Below are 23,798 nucleotides of genomic sequence, written 5' to 3'. Positions count from 1 at the left end.
GGAAATAAATACATTTTCAACAGTGAAATACTGTAATTTATTTATTGAATAAAAGTGATATTCTGACACAATGTGAAAGGATATCAAAATGGTATTCTCACAGTGTGAGAGTATCAGAAGTGCAGCAAAACTCAAGATTTTCCTTCCCATCATGAAGAGGGTTTAAAAAAAAACACCCTGGCCTGTTATAGCATGCCTGCTAATCGATCAGTTGCATAACCAGCAGTTATGTATAAGGGTGAATTAAAAAAAAAATGACCACCAAACTGAATTTTTTTTGGCAAAATTCAACTACTTATAACATATTTTTCACTTATATCATCATATTGCAAATGCATTCTAGTTTAAAATCCTGAAGTGGCAATAGAATAGACAATTGGATTAAAAAGTTTCAGAATTTTTATTAGTAAAATTTCTTTTGAAAAAAGAAAGTATCATTACACCTTAAAAGACTTTCTAAAATACATAATCACAAGAAATTATAGTTTTATATGCTTCAGAATGGTAAAAGGGGTATAAATGATTAAATCTAGACCTTGAATGAGTATCTTCTCTTGTACATGTGGCAAAAAAGTGGCTTTTTGATTGTTATTTTACATTTTTTTTCAATTCTGGTTTGAAAAGTTTTAAAAAGAAAAAATATGAAGCAATAAAATTCCCAAAATTCACTTTTTTGTCCATTCAAGTCAATTCTTTAAATCTAAGCCAAAAAAGAATTGTTATATACGAGTTCTCTTACGAAAAATACTAGATTATTTGCAAAGTGTAATACAGTGGCTTCCATTTTATCGGATAGCGGTTTAACGAATATTTCGGCTATTTCAATATAACATCAGAGCACAAAACCATTTCTTATATATTTATTAATAATTTCACCTGATATTCTAATGAGAAAATATTGGAATTTCGTTTTATCTGATACAAAAATTTGGACTATCATAGTGTTTGTTGATAATCAGCACCTTGTTCACACCTCCAACTTCGTATGTGAAGCCTTTGTTTACACAGTTTGACACCAATTACCTTGACTGGCTTGAGTACGACAATGAGGGGATTAGTTACGGCTGGATGCACACAGGCACCTTACCTGTGTCAATAATGGGCATAGTAGATAGATATGTTTTGATTATTGTTGTGGTGATCAGCTTGGGTTCAATGATGCACGTACTTGTTAATTATGACAATTATTTGCAATATTTTCGGCTTGAAATTTTAATCATTGAACTGATAAGCTTGTGTATGACAATTTGCTTGGATAATGAAATAAGCCTATTCAGTTGTTTAACTTGGTCATTTGGCTTAATATTTGTTCACTTTCAAGTGCAAATTTTATTTTTAAAATCACAAACGGCCCATACTATAAATATACGTCTCAAAATCCATACCATCTTTCTCCACATGGCAGACAAGTATGCATGAGACTGGTAAACTCATTGACCAGAGAATTGTCACAAACAGGATAAAATACGTAACCATATTTTAAAAAAACAAATAAAAACAAAGAAGTTACATAAAAAAAATATTTTATATTTTTGTTGATTTTTAATTTACAATCTATTCAGGGAAAAATATTTTACTGTTATTAGTCAAGCATTTAGTCTACTTCCGTTTCCAAAATGGCGACCATCGAAGAAGGAATGTAAAATCTGCTGAATTAAGATGGCAATAACTATCAAAGAATATATTTTATACATCAATTTCTCTGAAAAATGTTATCATATTAAATTCATAAGTAAGTGAAATAATTTATTTTAGGAAATTCCCTAAGTAAACTAATCAAACGAAAACGAAAGTGCAAGTTTGAAATTCGTGACGATGTATTATCAATACATAGCTCTATAAATCTATCTTTGGACTCGGTATGGAGTAATTGACTGTAAAATTTCTGTAATTTGTTGATAGACATAGTGTTTTGAACATCAAATAGTATCAAGCATTTTTTTTAACTTATTTTTTAGTAAAGATAGTTAAAAAGCATCGGTAATTATGAAGCAGTTTTATTGCACTCCTGACTGCAGTAAAGTTTAAAATAAAAGCCATAGAACACAAAAATTCATAAAGTGTGGGCAACATCAAGTGGTAATGAAATTGTGCAATACTTATAGTCCAATACTTCATAATTAAAACAGATGAAAGTATTTAAAATTTGCATTTTATCTGGAATTATTCCCTATTTTATGCCAAAAAACTAGCTTAAATATATATTTAGAGGATAAAATATATTTTAAAGCATATTTTCCTTTAGAAGACAAACACAGTAACCCACCAGAAAAATTCTACTCATCATTTTTTCTTTATTTTTATTCTTATTGGATGATTTATAATTCTAACATATTTGTTGCACTCCTGACCAAAAGCATTGGGGCCTTTAAAGTAGAATTGTGAAGTGAAAATTACATAAGAACTTGTTCTGTTGTTTCAGTGAAGTTGAGGAGGAAATTACTTGAATTTTATGACAATGTTTTAGTGTGTTTATGTTTAACGTTCATTAAAAAATCACAAAAAAAGATAAAAACACATCTGAATTGATAAAATTGAAAAAGGAAGGATTTTAATAATAAAACTGTCAATAATTTAGCATTAAATTATACAAAAAGATCATTATTAATTAATGAATACTTCTAAGCATGAATAGAACTCTTTTTGTCACACAACTTGAATCTTTAAAAAAATGTGTTGCACTCCTGACCATAGAAATATAGATCTGAAGCACAGACAGATCCTGTAATTGATAAATCTATTTGGTAAAAATGTTCTTTGTGTCTTTATTTTCCAAAATAAAAATCAGAAAATCATATAATGATAACAGTTTTTTCATGCTTGGGAGCAAAACATCAAATGTTGCACTCCTGATATTTTTGGGTATGCACATAAACTTGACTCTCATTAATGCTGCTTGTGATTTATATAACATTTTTAAGGTTTAAAATGTATATCAGTTATTATTTTACACTTCCAAAATTCTTTTTTGTCTTAATTTTCTATCGGAATTTTACAATTGATGTTTTTTTGGCAACACTACATTTTTTCTGTTGCACTCCTGACATCAGGGATTTATCAGTATCCTCTCAGGGGCCGAAATTCGGCCCCATTCCCAATTGAAAATGAGCTCAGTTTTTCCCAATTTGGTTGTATTTTTTCCCAATTGATGAACAATGCTTTTACATTTAATTTTCTTGGAAAAACACAGTGTAAAATTGTCAGATTGTCTGCAATTTTCATCTGTTTAACTCATTTAGCAAAGCTACAGTCATAACACATGTTTAACAACACTGTAAAAACATCGCCAACTTTTAATCCGAATTTCCTCCGTTTTTTTTTTTTTTAAATGGTGATATTGTGTAATTGTATAGATTTATTAAGTTATTTCCACCTACTCAAATGATCTACGAATGAATGGTAAGGACTGTAGGCATTATTTCAAATAGAAAAATGTATTTTCAGTGTTTTAATACATATTAAAAGAGGATTTTGAGAAAATGTGTACTTAAGTATAATTTTTTGCAGGAGGTTTATATTTTCCAGAAACAGATTCTATAATGACCTAAATTGAAATCTCATACACACATGTACTACCCTAAGTTGTATAAATACTTTATACTCATTGAAGTAAATTTTACTTTAATTAGTCTATTATTCATAATTGATCCTGTATGATGAAGTTGGATCATATTTAATTGTCTGTTTGGTTGCCCAAAATAGAGTTCATGCTGAAATGTTAAATGAATTACACTTGAATACATGATTTATGCAACATTTTTAATTTTTCCCAATTTCATCAAATCGCCGATAATTTTTTCCCAATTCCCCAAAAATGGCGTTTCCCAAATTAGGCTGATAAATCCCTGGACATATGGTATAACATTTTTTTAAACATCAGCCATGACCACAACCTGATTAAACGACAAAAGTTATGACAGTCCACATTTAAAGCTCAATACTTTGAATATTATCAGGAAAGTCTTTATTTTCAACATGAAGCATTATTTTTTATTTCACAGATCTCCAAAAAATATTGAAATTTCAAAATGTCACAAAAAGGTGTTGCATTCCTGACAATTTTAGCATCATTTTTTGGCCTAACTTTTTTGTTAATTGAGATATCAATGAGATATTTGGCAGGTATTTAGACACTATCTAAAGACATATGCTGAGACATAGAAATCTATTTTCATTGCCTGTATTTTAAGTGTGGGTTGGTAAATATGCGTTTGGTCATTTTTTTTTAATTCACCCTCAATAATCAAAAGAGATCAATTTCCGGTTATGCATTTGATACGAATAATATCAATACACAGATGGTAAGTTGACCCGATGCAGGCAATAATTGAAATTCTAATTAAAATGTAAGAATGTGATTCCACGAGCAATTTATTTTTCTTTTATTTTACACCCTTATAAAATGCAAAGATTGTCTATTATTGACGATATTTGTTTTGAAGCAAGGGCTGGTAGAGTGAAAACGCTGATTGAAAACAAACAGTATTTGCCGACTGGAATTCGTGTTAATCTCAACTAACCTGAAATATCCAATGTTCACCATTAGTTTGCATCAATTACATCTTATCCACCCAAATTTGGACTTTGATATGTATATTATTTGGCAAATATTCGAGGTAAATAACGTTGCCTATGCATGTGATACTTCAGTTGTGAAAGCAATTTCGGGTTATGCATGAGATAAAGGACAACCAGTTTCAAACTTTATAATTAAAATTAAACATTATGTAATTATAACATAGTCTTCCAAAACTTTAAAAATAAAAGTATAGGATTTTCCTGCAAACAAGTTGAAACATTAATTCTGATCTGTTAATTGTTGAAGACATTGAAGTAAATCTGGGGGGGGGGGGGGGGGGGGGGGGTCAGTTACAATCGGCACAAACTATTTTCAAAATAATTGCACTTACATTCTCTATGTGTGAATTATTTACATCACATTATTGTGTGTGTATTTTTTAGTTTCAAAACCCAAGGCATCGTTAACAGGCCCGTAGCAATGGTTTCAAAAGTGGGGGGGGGGGGGGGGGGTCAACTTCCCCAAAAAATCTGACAAGCAAAAGAAATAAAAAAGGACTTAAACTGACCAAAAGTGCGGGCCTACTTCCCAAAATTTCTGACAAGCAAAAAAAAAAAAAACCAATTTACCGTCCAAATCCTGGAATTTGCCAGTGCTCGACCTCACATAAAAAAGGGGAGCAGTGCATTTAAAGACAATTTACTATAGCAAATTTCTATCCTCGGAAAAAAGTGCCCTCCTCCCTCTGCGTTCTGGGTAGGTTAAAATTTATTTGGTGGAAAATTCATTAGATTTATGTTTTGTCTAAAAAATGGAACTGACGTTTTGTTCGGACAAAATATGCTACATCCACAACAGTTTAAAATCAATTTTGCTTTTCCTGGCGAAAATATTCTTTATGGAATATATCCCATGGGTGAAACATTTCCTTGTGTTCTGAAGCCAGGTATACTAAATTCTGTTATCGAGCAGGAAAAGGCACAAGATGACAACGCCTCATCTTACATTCTCATGTTTGATGGTAAAAAGGTAAAGCGTGGTGGTGATGTCAATCCATTAGGATATGAAGGTCGTCCATTACACAAAAGAAGCAAGAGAAAGAAAATGGTTTGTACACCATAAAATCGGTTATAGATGCATGTTGCTATAGTGTATAATAAAAGGTTCAAATTATGAAGAAGCGTAAAAGAATGAATTATTTGCAATCAGTCACAGTGAAATTGTAGGAAAGAATATTTTACCAATACCTGTTTGGTTTTATAATTCACAAGCCTCAATTCATACATCATTAGCAGGCGTGAATCCAGGAATTTTTTCCAGGGGGGGAATGTCCATCCCAGTCAAAAAAAAATTCTAACCCAAAAATTTCTTGATAAGTAAAAAAAAAAAATTCATTTTCCAAACGCGAAAAACACCTGTTTCGTGGTGGTGATGGTGGGTTCACGTTTTCTAAGGGGGAGGGGGGGGGGGTCCAAAGTCATTTTTAATTTGCTTCAGTATCTACTTTTTATAACTCTGCAAATTCCAGGGGTTCCTGACCCTCTCCCCCAACCTGCCCCCTCTAGATCCACGCATGATTAGTAAATGTATAAAGAGATAGTAAGAGTTTTTTTCCATTTGGGGGGGGGGGGGGATTTATCAACAACAACATTGAATTTACCGTATATCCAGTATTTTTTAATATTTTTGCAATCAGTTTGAGATCACAAAAATAAAACATGCAAAAATATACATATGTATATATCCACTAAATGTACTAAGAATTTTTTTCAAAGTCGCAGAAATTGTCTAAAGCATATAAAAAGTTTGTGACACGCGAAAAAACGGATATATTTTAATATACGAGGGCCGTTCAAAAATTACGTGGACTTGTTGCACAGAAAATATATTTGACGACATAATCAAGCAAAAAGTCATAAATAATATAAAAGAATCTTTTCATATATGATCATCAGAATTTCATATCAAAATAATGTAAACTGGTATCAATGTCAAGTTATTCAACAGGACATCTCATGAAGTCACAGTGCAGTAAAACTTTCAACGTCACGGGCATTTTAAAAAATGGGAGCTTTCATTTTCTCAATATTTTCCCTTAGTATTTGATACTATATATTTTTGGTTACCTTATCCACTCAGAATAAACATCCATATACCATTTCCGATTCAGCTTAAAAACTATCAAACTATCATTGTGTGTTTTAGTTTGTGTTAAACCCCAAAACTGCAGATATTTCTGAAGTAAGGTTTGACATCAGTCGATCTCAATCACATTCTTAACAGCCCAGATCAGTGTTTTGTCGATGAACTTCTTCCATTCCTCCCGTATTGCCTTTTGAATAAGGTCTATCAGTCTAAAATTCCTTTTTACATTTTGTAGAGATGTGTGGGATATTCTGCTGGTTTACTACATGTTTCATTAGGATTATTCTGGGTCTCCATTGGCGTTTTCCCAGCATGATACATAATTTGATAAAAGTGTGCTGCTCCATCAAATCACGAGACATCATTTTTGCAGTTGATTTCGTAGGGCTCACATCAGAGAAAAATTACAATATTTCTGTTAGTACTTCAAATATCACGCCAGAAATCTTAATACTTTATAATAAAACAATAAAAAGAAATTTTAGAGAAAATTGTTGAATAATATCTTGAAATATGGAAAATAAATGAATAAAATTTTGGATACCGCATGTTTGTTTTTCAACATTTTTGCCGTGCTCCGTATATCACCATCAGCAGTATCAAAAGGGCAATAATTTTATGAGATATTAAATAAAATCAAAAATTTTTACCAAGAATTCATTGGAATTTTTAAGAAATATGTTACTGTGAAATTTCAATTCTATATGATGTCTGTAAGAGTAAATAATAGCAGAGTCCGCGTAATTTTTGAACGGCCCTCGTATGTTAATACCTAGGCTAAAAGGCTAATAAAAGAAATAATCTTTACTAGCGTAAGTATTTAAAAAAAAGAGCAAAATCAATATACTTAAATAATGTTTGATAATTTCATAAATGATTAAACATACTAGTATTTAAAAATATTGAATATAAAGCAATGCAGTATTCTGTTTTCCTTCTCTGGCAAAAACAAAAAACAAAATGTGCTTGCAAATATGATGCAACATCTTCATGATAATCATTAACAAGAGTAAAATAGTCTAAGAAGTGAATTATTGAGATAGTATAAAACTTTTGAAACTTTTTGTCGTTTATCTCATGCATAAAAATTGCTTTCACAACTGAAGTATCGCATGCATAGGCAACGTTATTTACCTCGAATATTTGCCAAATGATACACATATCAAAGTCCAAATTTGGGTGGATAAGATGTAATTGATGCAAACTAATGGTGAACATTGGATATTTTCAGGTTAGTTGAGATTAACATGAATTCCAGTCGGCAAATACTGTTTTCAATCAGCGTTTTCGCTCTACCAGCCCTTGCTTCAAAACAAATATTGTCGCTAATCGAAAATCCTTGCATTTTATAAGGGTGTAAAATAAAAGAAAAATAAATTGCTCATGGAATTACATTCTTATATTTTTATTAAAATTTCAATTATTGCCTGCATCGGGTCAACTTACCATCTGTGTATTGAAATTATTCGTATCAAATGCATAACCAGAAATTGATCTCTTTTGATTATTATACATAACTGCTGGTTATGCAACTGATCGACTAGCAGGCGTGTATAAGATAGAGTAAATGAACCATCCTGACAGAGACTAAAACTGCCAAAGTTTCTCCAAATATGTTGTTAAAAATCCATGTTTACAACTTTTTTCAATCTCACAATCGCTTGGCTATCTCAACTGCTCAACTATGACGTCACAGCCTATGACACCGTGTTACGAAAAGACAGAGTCAAAGGGAAAATCAAAGTAAATGTAATAAACAAAAAATTCAATGTTTTGTAGATGAATATGGAATTTATTTCACTCATGAGACAGGATTTTTTGATATTTTCACTCATGCTTCGCACTCGTGAAAATATAAAAAAAATCCTGTCCCACTCTTGAAATAAATTCCATATTCATCTACAAAACATTGAACATCCTCTATCTACAGTATATTAAAGATTTCTTGAAGTATTTCTTTTTAGGTCACCTGAGTCACTCAGGTGACCTATTGCTATCCGTTTTCGTCCATTGTCGTGCGTTAACATTTGAACATTTTTAGCTTCTTCTCTGAAACCGCTTAACCAATTTCAACCAAATTTGGCATATAGCATCTATGGGTGAAGGGGAACAAAAATTGTGAATTTCATGGTCCCTATCCCCCTGGGGCATGGGGGTGGGGCTAAAACCACCAAATTAATGCTATTTTTAAAAGTCTTTTCTTTACTCCTGGACATCAAGCAGTCAAACTGTTGACATGATTGTAATAGGCATTGAGCCCTCTACCAAAATTGTGAAATTCATGGCCCCAGGGTCAGGGGTTCTGGCCCCAGGGTGGGGCTATATAGATCATATAGTGAAAGTGCATTATTTCTTTGAAAATCTTCTCTGCTCCTGGGTATTAAATAAAGTAACTAAATACATAGTTATGAAGAGCAAGAGTGCCTCTTCCAAAATTGTGAATTTCATGGCCCCAGGGTCAAGGGTTTTGGTGTTAGGGCAGGGCTCTATTGATTATATAGTGAAAATGCATTAATTCTTTGAAAATCTTCTTCTCTGCTCCTGGATATTAAATAAAGTAACTAAGTACATAGTTATGATGAGCAAGAGTGCCTCATCCAAAATTGTGAATTTTGTGGCCCCAGGGTCAGGGGTTCAGGTGTTAGGGTGGGGCTGTATTGATTATATAGTGAAATTGCATTAATTCTTTGAAAATCTTCTTTTCTGCTCCTGAGTACTAAATAAAAAAAACTAAATACATAGTTATGATGAGGAAGAGTGCCTTTTCCAAAATAGTGAATTTCATGGCCCCTGGGTCAGGAGTTTTGGTGTTAGGGTGGGGCTCTATTGACTATACAGTGAAAATGCATTAATTCTTTGAAAATCTTCTTCTCTGCTCCTGGGTATTAAATAAACAAACTAAGTACATAGTTATGATGAGCAAGAGTGCCTCTTCTTAAATTGTGAATTTCATGGCCCCAGGGTCAGGGGCTCTGGTGTTAGGGCAGGGCTCTATTGATTATATAGTGAAAATACATTAATTCATTGAAAATCTTCTCTGCTCCTGGGTATTAAATAAACAAACTAAGAACATAGTTATGGTAAGCATGGCTGCCTTTTCAGAAATTGTGATTTTCATGGCCTCAAGGTCAGGAGTTCTGGTGTTAGGGAGGGCCTCTATTGATTATATAGCGAAAACGCAGTAATTCTTTGAAAATCCTCTCTGGTCCTGGGTATTAGATAAACTAACTTAGTGCATAGTTATGATGAGCATGGTTGCCTCTTCCAAAATTGTGAATTTCATGGCCCCTGGGTCAGGGGTTTTGGTGTTAGGGTGGGGCTCATATATATATATATATATATATATATATATATATATATATATATATATATATATATATATACACTAGACAAAATTGCTAATGCACCACCAAAATAAATTAACATTTTTCTTTTCAAAACTTGTTTATGATGTTTTTGATATATAATTATGTTACTTTAATAAAAAATGAGTCATATAAATGCTTTAACTGATAAATAACAACAATGTTTACTGAAGCGTAACCACTTCATAGAAAAAATTAAAATCATATCCATACTTTTTCGGTGGAATAAATTTTAAATTTTTTCTTTGTGGTTGTGTTCTTTATGTTTGTACTTATAAAAAACTCAGAAAAAAAGTTACACTGTATGCAGTGTTTGACTCTAGAAAAGGTGCTAAGGCAGCCAGTATGGTGTCTGCAGGGGGTTCCTTCGAAGAAATTTGTGAAAAATTAAAAGAATTAAATAATTATGAATTTCTCTGGTGAAAAATTGTTGAAAATGAATTAACGATCATAAAAATGTTTACAATAGATATCGACGGCATTAAGTGAGCACCACACAATAATTTCAAAATTGTTCCACAAATTTGGGGCAACCGGAAGTTGTGTGGATTTGGTAGGGACACCAAGGCACTGGATGACTACTAAGCGATATGGTAGTCAATCAGGGTATATCATTTGATTTTTAAGTGGGAGACTGCTCCCGTTGCAACATCATGGACCACCATCGGTAATCACCAACTTCATATCTTGGCAAAAACGGTGCACAATGCACGTCGGGAAATTGGTTTTCAGACAAGAAGGTCCTTTAAGGGTATTGACATGACACCAAGACATTTGTCAATCCAACTGTTTTGGAAAAGATGGCATATCTTATATACTAGTACCAATCAGGAAAATGATCAATTCACAAATAAGAATAATAAGTGGTGCATTAGCAATTTTGTCTGGTGTATATATATATATATATATATATATATATATATATATATAAATGCATTAATTCTTTGAAAATCTTCTCTCTCCTGGATATTATATATATAAACTAAGTACATAGTTATGATGAGCATGGCTGTCTCCTCAGAAATTGTCAATTTCATGCCCCCCTGGGTCAAGGGTTCTGGTCTTAGGGCAGGGCTCTATTGATAATATAGGGAATATGCATAAATTCTTTCAAAATCTTCTCTGCTTCTTGGTATTATTCAAACAAAGGAAGTGCATGGTTATGATAAGGAAGAATGCCTCTTCCAAAATTTTGAAATTCATGCCCCCTGGGTCAGGGGTTCTGGTGAAAGGGGAGGGGGCTCAATTGATTATATAGTGAAAATGCATAATTTCTTTCAAAATATTTTTTTTTTACTATTTGTTATAAAGCAAAGAAACAAGTGTAAGCAAGGGCATTCATGGCCCCTGGGTCAGATGTTCTGGTGTAAGGATGGGGCTTTATTTAATAATATAGTGAAAATGCATTTCTTTGGAAACCTTCTATGCTTCTGGGCATATTCGAGGCAAACAGAGTAAAAGTTTTAATATGCAAAGGTATTTTTACCAGAATTTTGAACACCTGGACCATTTAGTCAAGTGTTCTGGTCCTGGCCAGGGCTCTATTAACCTGTATTCTGCTGAGCAAAGTTATTCCCCTTTATCATTGACCTTTGATAACTAATCACTGTAAACAATGTATTTGAAAGGTTAATAGAATAAAAGAATTATGCAAGAATATTTATTGTATAATACAAAAAGTACTTTCATAGTTTTAATGATCAGGTAGACATGGAAATAATAGATGGATAAATGTGAGACAAAAATAACTTATCTTTTTAAATGTTCTTCAAAGGCCAAGAGAGGCCAGTGTTAGAAGTAATAATATGGGGTAAAAAATTAGACATTTTGTTAATAGTCTGCATGGTAATTGTGATAAATGGGGGACAGATAGAAGATCGATACTAGACCAATTATTTCCTTGATGCTAATCATACTATTTTTATTGGTTTTGGGCAACAAAGCTTCATTTATCGGTTTATGGATCCTCCAAATTGTTGTATTGTACTCAGGCTTCTTGTCTTTAAAAATTAATTGTCCTGCTTGTCTGCACAAAATACCTTGCAGTTATATCCATGGTCATTGATATTGTACTACAATCTTCCACTTTATAGTAAACAGAAACTAAAAGCCCTGTATGGGAGTTGGGTGAAAGAGCTATATGCTGTAAATCCAGAGGAGTATGATGAATTTTTGAAGGAATTAAACTCAGGAACCTCACCTAGTCAAAGTGCCAAAGTAAGTACAAAATACTATAAATATATTATATATACTAGGGTTGTCAATGAGTAACCGGTTACTTGATTATTAGGGCCCCGCAAGGATTTGCGGGTGCCCTATAGTAATCACTCTGTCTGTCTGTCCGTCTGTCATTCTTCCGTCCACAAATTTTCTGTTTTTTTCTAATAGCTTTTTTTGTAGTTGACCAATTAAGTTCAAATTTGGTATGTTGGTTGAAGAGGCAGTAAGACATATTTTGATGCTAAGTTTGGTTCTCTATGTCATCCAGTTTGGAGCTGGGGTGGTGGGGTAGATTCCTTAACTTTACATTAGAATGAATGCCAGGGCAAAGAGAGATAACTGCTGAGAATGTTCCAATTGTATACTATGAAAGCTGCAACTAGTCCCATGGGATTAATTAACTTTCCTCTTGAAGAGAATCCAAAGCATTATCTGTTTCTGTCAAATTGAGATAAATTAACACCTCTGTCTGCAAATGAAGTTTGTTTTGAAGTTAAGGTCAATTCTGAATGATGTTTACATTCTCTGAAATGTGGATTTAAATGTTCATACTTTATATTGGTAAAATATACAATGAGTTATGATTTTATTGAGTTCTAAAAACAAGATATACATAAAGATATGTTTTTTTATTTTTTTGTTTTTATTTATTTTATTTATTTATTTTTAGGTCACCTGAGTAAACTCAGGTGACCTATTGCTATCCGTTTTTGTCCGTCGTCGTACATCGTTCGTCGGTCGTAAACTTTTGAACATTTTTAGCTTCTTCTCAGGAACCGCTCAACCAATTTCAACCAAATTTGGTATATAGCATCTATGGGTGAAGAGGAACAAAAATTGTGAATTTCAAGGTCCCTGCCCCCCTGGGGCCTGAGGGGTGGGGCTAAAACCACCAAAAATAATGCAATCTTTAAAAATCTTCTTCTTTACTCCTGGACATCAAGCAGACAAACTGTTGGCATCATTGTAATAAGCATGGAGCCCTCTACCAAAATTGTGAAATTCATGGCCCCAGGGTCAGGGGTTCTGGCCCCAGGGTGGGGCTATATAGATCATATAGTGAAAGTGCATTATTTCTTTGAAAATCTTCTTCTCTGCTCCTGGGTATTAAATAAAGTTACTAAGTACATAGTTATGATGAGCAAGAGTGCCTCTTCCAAAATTGTGAAATTCATGGCCCCAGGGTCAGGGGTTCTGGTGTTAGGGCGGGGCTCTATAGATTATATAGTGAAAATGCATTAATTCTTTGAAAATCTTCTTCTCTGCTTCTGGATATTAAATAAAGTAACTAAGTACATAGTTATGATGAGCAAGAGTACCTCTTCCAAAATTGTGAATTTCATGGCCCCAGGGTCAGGGGTTCTGGTGTTAGGGTGGGGCTCTATCGACTATATGGTGAAAATGCATTAATTCTTTGAAAATCTTTTCCTCTACTCCTGGGCATTAAGGTGATAAACTAAGTACATAGTTATGATGAGGAGGTGGGCCTCTTCCAGAATTGTGAAAGCCATTGCCCCTGGGACAGGGGTTCTGGTGTTAGGGCGGGGCTCTATTGATTATATAGTGAAAATGCTTTAATTCTTTGAAAATCTTCTTCTCTGCTCCTGGGTATTATTTAAACAAACTAAGTACATGGTTATGATGCATAAGGATGCCTTTTCAAAAATTTTGAATTTCTTGGCCCCAGGGTCAGGGGTTCTGGTGTTAGGGCGGGGCTCTATTGATTATATAGTGAAAATGCATTGATTCTTTGAAAATCTTCTTCTCTGCTACTGGAGATTATTTAAACAAACTAAGTGCATGGTTATGATGCATAAGGATGCCTTTTCCAAAATTGTGAATTTCATGGCCCCAGGGTCAGGGGTTCTGGTGTTAGGGCGGGGCTCTATAGATTATATAGTGAAAATGCATTGATTCTTTGAAAATCTTCTTCTCTGCTACTGGAGATTATATAAACAAACTAAGTGCATGATTATGATAGACAAGGATGCCTCTTCCAAAATTTTTAAATATATGGCCTCAGTTTTTGGGGTTCTTGAGGAGGGGGGGGGGGCTCTATTGATTACATAGTGAAAAGCATTAATTCTATTAATCATTAATTAATCCTGTCTGCTCCTTAGTGTTGAGCTGATAAATAAATTGCTTAGCTATGATGAAAATGGGAGCTTAGAACAGAATTTTTAAATCTTGTGGTCCTAGGGTCAGGGGTTCTGGCATAACGAGGGGGGGGGGGGGGCTTTTGATAATATAGTGGAAAAGTGTTAATTCTTTGAAGTCCATAGTTATGATGATGAGGGTAACTCTTCCAAATTTGTAAATTTCTTGACCCTTGGTCTTGGGTTCTGGTGTTAGGGTAAGGCTTTGTTGATTCTGTAGTGAAAATGCATTGTACCTGTGAAATTCTTCTCTGCTTCTGGGCATATTGGAAGCAAACTGAGTAAAAGTTTAAATGATATGAGTAAGCGTATTTCTACCAGATTTTTAAACATCTGGACCATTGGTCTAAGCATTCTGGTCCTGGGCAGGGCTCTATTAATTTGTATTCTACTGAGAGAAGTTATTCCCCTTTTCCATTCACCTTTGATAATTAATCACTGTAAATAATGTATTTGAAAGGTTAATAGAATAAGATAATTATGCAAGAATGTTTATCGTATAATTAAAAAAGTACTTTCTTAGTTTTAATAAACAGGTAGACCTGTAAGTAATAGATAAATAAAAATGAGACAAAAATAACTTATCTTATTAAAAGTTCTTCAAAGACCATAAGAGAGGTCAATGCTAGAGGTCTTAATATGGGTTTATAAATAGTACAGAAGCACTAATAGTTTGTTAATAGTCTGCATAGTGTTAAGTGGGGGACAGATTAGAACTTAATTTATGAGTTGATACTGAATACTAGACTGATTATTTTGTTGATCCTGATCTTCCTACTTCTCTTGCTTTAGGGCAACAAAGCTTCAACTATCAGTGTATTTAACTTCTAAATTGTTGTATTATACTCAGGTGACCGTTAAGGCCCTTGGGCCTCTTGTTTTTGGTTGCCGTATGTAAATTCAAGAATACTATTAATTTTAATGGGTAGTCCAATAATAAACTCATTCTATCATTACTGAAAGAGTTCTTATTGTAAACTTGGAAGAAAAGGATAAGAGAGCAGTACAATTAATCCCTTGGGATTAATTATCTTGTCTTGGGCAGAAAATTTTCCAGACTTATCTTTATTTGTCACTTTAAGATAAATTAACCTTTGTAACTGATGTTTGTTTTGAAGTTAAGGTCAAGACTTGGTGATATTTGAAAACACATGCTTTATTCTTGTTTGAATATACATTTAATTGAGTTATTATAGATATTATGTTTTTTACTGCCTTATGTAAATACAGGTATACTCTTTACAGGTTGTTGGATATTTAGGAATTATCTTGAAATTTTCTAAATAAAGTTGTTATTGCATATTCTTCATATATTTTTAAATTTTTCTAATCAATTAAAATAAGCTGCACTCATATTTCTACCCCTCGGCGGGGCCCTTGCTGACTGGTCAGTTTTCTAGTTCATTGAAAGACTAAAATCATTATTTGAGTACAGTGGCTCCTCATTTATCTGAACACCTCCGTCCCCAATGAAATTGTCCAGATAATCGAATTGTCGGGATAAGTGAATCCCTTCTCATAAAACCCTCTCCAAGCATGTATATATGCATATACTGTTATAAAATGTGAAGGCAAAGAAAAAAAACCTTTAATATTTTGGTTTATTGTTTTCATTTTATAGTTTTTAAAGATGTAATTAATTAAAGAAAAAAAAAATTAAAATATATTATTGATCTTTCTATTTACCATATTAAATTTTCTTCATATCATGATTAGACATAATATTCATTTCTGAAAAAGTAAGCAGCGCTTCATACTTCAAACTATTTTTCATTTGAATCTAATGCTATTGTTGTTGATGAAAATCAATGTTGGGAATTAAAAAAAAATTGGTGAAATTTGGAGCAGAGGGATATTTCACCTTAAAAAGGTACAAAACTGAAGAAATGTCTTCTATTTAATATGTTCTTCCATAAATAGAAAGATCAATAATTTTCTATCTCACAATAAAATTAAAAATATAAGGTAACTACATGTATATATAAAAATAATATTTACTATCATACCTATCTAATTCGCATTAGAAAACATAATGAAGCGTTGCTTTTTAAATCAGAATATCACATTGTTTCCTGTGCTTGTAAAATAAAATGCATCCATCTACAAGAGTTATCTTTTCATTATCGTTTTTCAAAATGGTTTTTTGTGAAAAAAAAATATTAATTAGTTGATTATAAGAATTCTGCATCTGAAATTTCTGTAACAATTAAAAGAATTAATATATGTTAAGAGATAGAAATATCTCAATTTTCTTTGTTTAAAGGAACTGAGTATAAATGTTTTAGGTAAACTATTATATTAAATAATTAATAAGAATATTGGCAATAGAAAATAGAAATCAATATTTGTAAGACTGATCAGATTTGAATGAGTTGACTATAAAATGGTTCTCATCATTAAACTTGGCAAGACAATTCATTGGATTGCTTGGAATAATTTCCTCGAAAAGTTATCTCTCTTATCAGAGGGATGTTACACCTTAAACTTTCCTTTGGGGAAAAGCGTTTCAAATGCATTTACGTTTTAAGAAATGGAAAATCGTATTTTACATTTACGCAGTCAACAAGATCAAGACTTTTACAGAATTGCTCATAATTTATTCATTTTATTTACAACTCTCCAAAATTTTCTTGAATTTACAGTTGTATATACAGTTAGCAATATGATTTTGAATGGATTCTTATTTAATAAATGCACAGTGTAAGCTGAATTCTTGGTTTCATAATATTGATTGATTGATTGTATGTTGTTTATGTCCTGTTTGAGAATTTTTCACTCATATAGAGATGTCACCATATACTGGTGAAGGGCTTCAAATTTAGACCTTTACTCAGCACTTAGGGCCATTGAGCAGTGAGGGTTCTTTATCGTGCCAATGCCTACCATGAAACCAGGCCTCGCTTTTTAAGGTCTCATCCGAAGGACCCGCAACTTTCACTTCAAAGTGCCGAGTGCTTGGCGAAGGAACAGTTGCTATTTATTTATCGTTTTAGGTCATTGGCAGCCGTGATTCGAACACAGGACATTCTGATCACGGACAGGGCTCTACATTAACTTATTTTCCTACTTGTCCATTCGGACAAGTGACCAAGACATTTACTTGTCCGAACTTCAACTTCACTTGTCCGAAAATTTTTAACTAATGATCTAATACTGTCAACTTGAAAACTAAAATAAGTCCATTACACATGACATGTGCTTGACTGATTTGTGATGTTATTGATAAATACAACAAACACATAAAATGAAATTTTATCTAGACGTTCTGTCCTGACAACATAAATGTTCACAAGTGAACCTGTCAACATCAAACAGAATCCAAACTTCGTAAGACGTAAGTTTGTAAATTCCATGCCTTTTCAGTATACGTAGCATTCAATTAGTGAACTTTGATCCCAATCGAATGTGAACTCAATTAATGGAGATCCATATCGGGATCGAAGTTCGGTTTTTATGTACTGCTTCCGTCTAGAAACTAGCGATAAACTAAAACTTTCAACAGTCATTCTTTTTATTATTTAGAGACTCATTTACATTAAAATGCACTTGTACAATCGGACAAGTGCCCAGCAATATTCACTTGTCCGTAATTTTTTTTCACTGGTAGCGGACAAGCATTAATGTCGAGCCCTGATGGAGCAAGCACTCTACTGACTGAGCTACCATGACGGTTGAGTTTCATAATAAACATGAAATTTAATTGGGGTAAACACATGCTAATTATAGATGATATTGTTTGTAGGTCACTGGTAACTGCCTTCAAACTGCCTTCATGACCAATATTTTTACAACAATTAACACTACTGCAAGATAAGTGTGAAAAAATTGTTTCTTGAAAAATTACCGTCTGGATAAACGAGTCATTTTTCAATGAAATATTAGTAGTAGAAATCGAGCATCTGGATGCGGAATGTGAATTTCCGGATGAATGACACAGAATAATGTTGAAAAAATCGGATCCCAAAAAATATCATCCGGAAGGTGAAGCATCGGGATTAATGGCGTCCAGATAAACGCGGCACCACTGTATTTGATAAAAACTATAAAACCCTGCAATGTTTCTTCATGTTTTGGCATGGGACTCATTGTTATTAAGAGGGGTCCTTTGGACCCATGATAACCATTTTCAAAATGAATCACTGAACTTTGTCAGTTGAGGCATCTTGGGTCCTTGGAGTACGACAACTGAAAAGTAGGTCACCCTGACCTACTTTTGAAATTTTATGGCTGTATTTAATATTTTTGGGTACTATTTGGCTTAGAATTATCAAAATTTGTCAGTTGATATATCTTGGGTCCTCACAGTAGGTGACCTACTTTTCAATTTATATGACTATAATTGAATATTTCGGGTACTAATTGGCTTAAAATCATCACACTTTGTTAGTTGATGCATCTTGGGTCCACAGAGTTAGTCGACTGAAAAGGAGGTCACTGTGACCTATTTTTGAAATTTTATGGTTATAATTTTAAAAATATTTTATGTATTAATTGGCTTAGAATCATCAAACTTAGTTGATGCATCTTGGGTCCTTAGAGAATGACAAGTGATAAGTAGGTCACCATGAGCAACTCTCAGGTACTAACTGGCTTAGAATCATCTTAGGTTCTCAGAGTGTTTCATCTAAAATGTAGGTCATGATGACCTACCTTTGGAATTTTAAGGGTTTATCTGAATATACAGGATACTTAGAGGCTTCAAATAGAAGTGATAGGTTGTACAGTTTATCAGAAGAGCAATTCAAGGCCCTTGGGCCTCTTGTTTCTTTGGTGGAAATATCCTCCAGTGTTTATTACCAATAGAGAAGGATTTGTTAATATATTCTGTATTAAAATGGCACTTGTCCTTTAGATACATGATAAAAACCCATTAAAGATTACCTTTAATCACCCTTTAAGCACTTATCAGCCATCTTTAAGCCAAGCATAAAGGTAGTGTTTCATCTTGTGTTCCTATGACAGCTGTAAGAGGGTTTTTTTTATCTGATAGAGTCAGTTTTCTAGTATACTGGGAAAAGTTAACTTATCGAACCATTGTAATATAAATAAATGTGCTTTTCTTCTCTCTTTTTACAGCACTTAAATGGTGCCAGTACAAGTACACAAACTTCAGACCATAACATTTCAGTTAAATCTCCCTCCACATATGACCTAGAAATTCCAGGACAGGAGATTATATGGAAAGGAACCTCTAGACCAGAATACTCTCAAGAAGTAAGCAGTTGCAGGATTTTGTATAGTGTTAAAATCTAAGATACCTTAATTTATAGGGTGTATATTATGAAAAAGACTAATTATGATAAGAGTCAATTTTGGTCCTCCATAAATCAACATTTTTAAATGATTCAGGTATGTTTTAAAATTGTTTTTATTGCAAATGAGCTTAATTGCCCATGATGTAGTAATAATTTTATTTTCGTCCAAAAAAACTGGAGTAGTGGGGATTGATGTATGGAGACATCGTCCTTCTGAAAGATTGAATTTCAATGAAGAAAATATAGAGCAGTTACAGGTCATAAATAGTTTTTCGCTCACCACAACAAAGTTGGGAGAGCTGATGAAAAACCCTCAGCGTCAGCGTCCCAGGTTAAAGTTTTTGGAGCAGATTTCTTTTCAAGTACTTCTCTGTCCTTCTATTAATCAATTGAAAGATGCATGGAGGATGCTTCTAGTGTGTTTCATTGTACCAGTCAAGGTTTCAGATGCTGCAATTTCAGCTAAAGAATGAGCAGGTTAAAGTTTTTGGAGTAGGTCTCATTTCCAAGTAACTATAAGCCCTATATTGACCTAACTTGCATGGATGATACATCTTAGGATGTGCATTACTGGACTATCTGACTTACATTTTCCAGATGAGTGACCAGGTTAAAGTTTTTGGAGCAGATCTCATTTCCAAGTAACTATAAGCCTTTATATTGACCACACTTACATGGATGACACATCTAAGGATTCACTCTACTGGACTTGCTTCCAATGCTGGATCAGACCTACATTTTCTGTATGAGTGACCAGGTGAAAGTTTTTGGAGCAGATCTCATTTCCAAGTAACTATAAGCTCTAAATTGTCCAAACTTGCATGGATGATGCATCTAAGGATGTACTACTGGACTTGCTTCGGATGCTGGATCTGACCTACATTTTCCAGATGAGTGACCAGGTTGAAGTTTTTGGAGCAGGTCGATTGCCAAGAAACTATAAGGCCTATCTGAACCAAACTTGCATGGATGATGCATAAAGGGATGAACACTCTCAAACTTGCTGCAGATGCTGGATTTGACTTAAATTTTCCGTATGAGTGACTAGTTTAAAGTTTTAGATAAGTCCATTCCCAAGTAACTGCAAGCCTTATATCAGACCAAAATTGCATATTTGTTGCATCTAGGGATGCACTCTACTAGATTATTAGTTTAGTGTGGGACTTTGCATTACTTAAAGACAACATTTGTTGAGGTGAGCTCTGTAATCTCTGATTACCTATGTTTGGTATATCTATATCTGTACACAACCCCAGATCATTACAGATAGTTAGGTCCTCAATGGTGTGTACACGAGATGGGAGTTGTCAACTTCATCGGGCTTTTCCAAAATATATATACGGTTATTATTTCCAATGTCAAAACAAGTAAGGTTATTTAAATAATTTTTAGAATGTTTGGAAACTGAATTTGACGCATGCGACGTCATTACGGTTCAGTAGTGAGTAACATCAATGTTGTTTCAAAGCACCTTACTAAAATGCTCATAAAATACTGAAAAAGTGAGATATTTTTAAAACTTATGTATATTTTCATTCAGAAAGAGCCAGGCTATCTAAATTTATCAAAATGTCAATTTGTGAAATTTTGACCTTAAGGGCCCTTTTCTCATGATGGCAGTCATATGAATAATTTTTAGATAAAGAAAAATTCTGCAAAAACGGTATCTTATTTACTAGCCTTTAAATCTCCCAACTTCTTTATTCATATCCTAAGTAGATATTATGTAAAACTGTATTACTATACTAATATAATTAAGCTTATTTATCAATTCATATGATTAAAATTTTACAGTTATATTAAAAAACAAGATCTAATTAGGTATATTAGATTTATTTTTATTAAAAAAGACACAAGATACTCAATTATACTAAGTATCCATTCTGCAAAATGATTAAGTCCGAATTAGATACAAAAAATTTACACAGGAAAATGACAAAGTCCTCAGTTATACTAAGTAGCCATTCTGCAAAATGACCAAGTCAAAATTATATAGGTACAAAAAAGTTGCACAGAAAAATGACGAAGTCCTGAAAAGTTATGTTTTAGTTAAATCTGGCCAGGAAATGGTTAAGTCCAAAAAGGTACAAAAAAGTTATACTGTAAAATGACAAAGTCCTGAAAAGTTATCTTTCAGTTACACCAGAAAATGGCTAAGTCCAAAAAGGTACAAAAATGTTATATAGTAAAATGAAAAAAGTCCAGAAAAGTTATAGTTTAGTTACATCTAAAAATAGCTAAGTCCATTTTAGTACAGAAAAGTTATAACTAAATGCAACTTTATCTCGAGGTACAAAAAAAGTTACAGAAAAGTTATAACTTGGTTATAACTTTTTTCAGTGTGGGTTGTATTTTTTCTTTGATTGTCAGATTCTATCACAGTCTTATACTATCCATAGATGCCATTTTTTTTTTGCAGGCAAATGCATGAACTATCATGCTAATAGTGAATAAAATGCATGACCACTCTTTACTGAAGTACAAAGCAGGCGATACATGCGTTCCAGTAAAACTCATTTAGTACAAACACGGATATAGCGAATTTACGGATATAACAAAGGTTTTTGCAATCCCTGGCAAAATTCTTAACAATTCATGTAAAATTTTATGGATATAACGAACGCGGATATAACAAATATATGGTTATAGCGAACTGAGCATGATTTTGTGTCCCCTAGAAGTTAAAATTATTGAAATTTACATATTTTATAGCGAATTTTCAAAGACCTAAATTTTTAAAATATTGAACAGATATAATTTTGTAAAAATTTATATTTGAAACTCAATTCTTCTAAAAACTTTTGAACTCCAAAGTAAATTTTGTATGTTATACTTCACTAGATACATTTGGTAGACACATTGAAGAAAAAAATCTATATTACGAATTCGCTATTAACATACTTTAAGGAATTATTATTAATACGGATATAACAAATTAAGGATTTGCAGGTCCCAAGAACTTTGCTATAACCGAGTTTTACTGTAGTTATTTAGTGTTTACATGCTTCCTAAAAATAAAATGTCTACAAATTCTTTCAAAAGGCTACTATTTCTACAGTTTTGGTCTGATTTTAACAAACCTTTTTATACAAGTAGAGGAAAAGAATTTCTTCTCCAAAACAGCTAGGCCATGTTAGACAGATTGTTACATGTAGTGAAGCATCCTAATGTTGTTTGGATTCAGAGACTCCTTAAGGTTAGGGTGGGCCCACAATAATGGGTCACAATTCTTCATGGGAATTTATAGTTGAAAAGTCTTAATGTAATAACATTTTAAAGAACAGCATGGCTAAAGTTATTAAGGTTAGCATTGTAGCTCATTGGTCTCATATTTTGATGAGAAATAAAAATGAATCTTGTAATGAAGAGCTCATAAAACACTGTATATAATTGTTTGAAAAAATGATGTTTATCTCATGCCTTAATATACTGTGCTAAGAGCTAGGTTCACTTTATCCATAAAACAGCCCTGCCCATAAACCTATTAACTGACCATGACCCCAATGTCCCATTTCAAACACCTATATAAAGTAGAGACTTTGTGCTTTCAGTTCCTATAATAAAGGTTTCTCTGAGAGTCCAAATATTAAAAGCAGGCTCTGTGAAATTGCGATGTTCTTGAATTTTGCAGAAAACAGGTGTATTTGAGTACCTTCAGCAAAGAATTAAAATATGAGATCATCCCTTGATCCAAAAAATAAAACATGTTTTATAATCTTCAGAAATTGGCCTTTCATGATCTAGCTATTTATAAGCATATTTTAGATCAGGTTGGGCTCTGTGCAAAATATTGAAAAAACAAATTAAACTTTTGGCCATTTTTGAAGAAATTTTCAGGATTTGAGAATAATGACACATTTCATGATGTCATAATACACGGACCAGTGAGAAATTACGTTACTGTAGATTCCTTATTTTACGCGAGTACTTAATATCGCGAAATGGCTAAAGGGCGTCAAATCGCGAGAAGAATAATTCGCGAATGGATGATTTATCTTGAGATTTTACATACATTAAAGCACCATAAAAATAAAAGCGAGTAATTTTATTTCGTGAGTGGTGCTTCTCGCGTAATTACGCAATAATTTATTCCTCGCGTATATTTAGGAATCTACAGTATTTTTAATAGATATGCAGT

The 23,798-nt window shown here is 32.9% G+C and overlaps 1 protein-coding gene across 1 annotated transcript in view; it reads left to right on the top strand.

Annotated features, from left to right (window-relative positions):
• Positions 1-23,798, top strand: part of LOC133185588 (oxysterol-binding protein-related protein 1-like) — a 329,016-nt gene that overhangs the window by 251,998 nt on the left and 53,220 nt on the right. The window contains exons 22-23 of the mRNA XM_061320895.1: positions 12,123-12,246; positions 19,482-19,619. Of these exons, the coding sequence (XP_061176879.1) occupies positions 12,123-12,246; positions 19,482-19,619 (262 nt within the window). The remainder of the gene's footprint in view (positions 1-12,122; positions 12,247-19,481; positions 19,620-23,798) is intronic.

Source organism: Saccostrea echinata, unplaced genomic scaffold (genome assembly GCF_033153115.1).
Source record: "Saccostrea echinata isolate AGI-Se365-2 ecotype Australia unplaced genomic scaffold, CSIRO_AGI_Sech_v1 ptg000001l, whole genome shotgun sequence".
NCBI lineage: Eukaryota > Metazoa > Mollusca > Bivalvia > Ostreida > Ostreidae > Saccostrea > Saccostrea echinata.
This window is presented reverse-complemented; position numbering and strand designations above follow the sequence as displayed.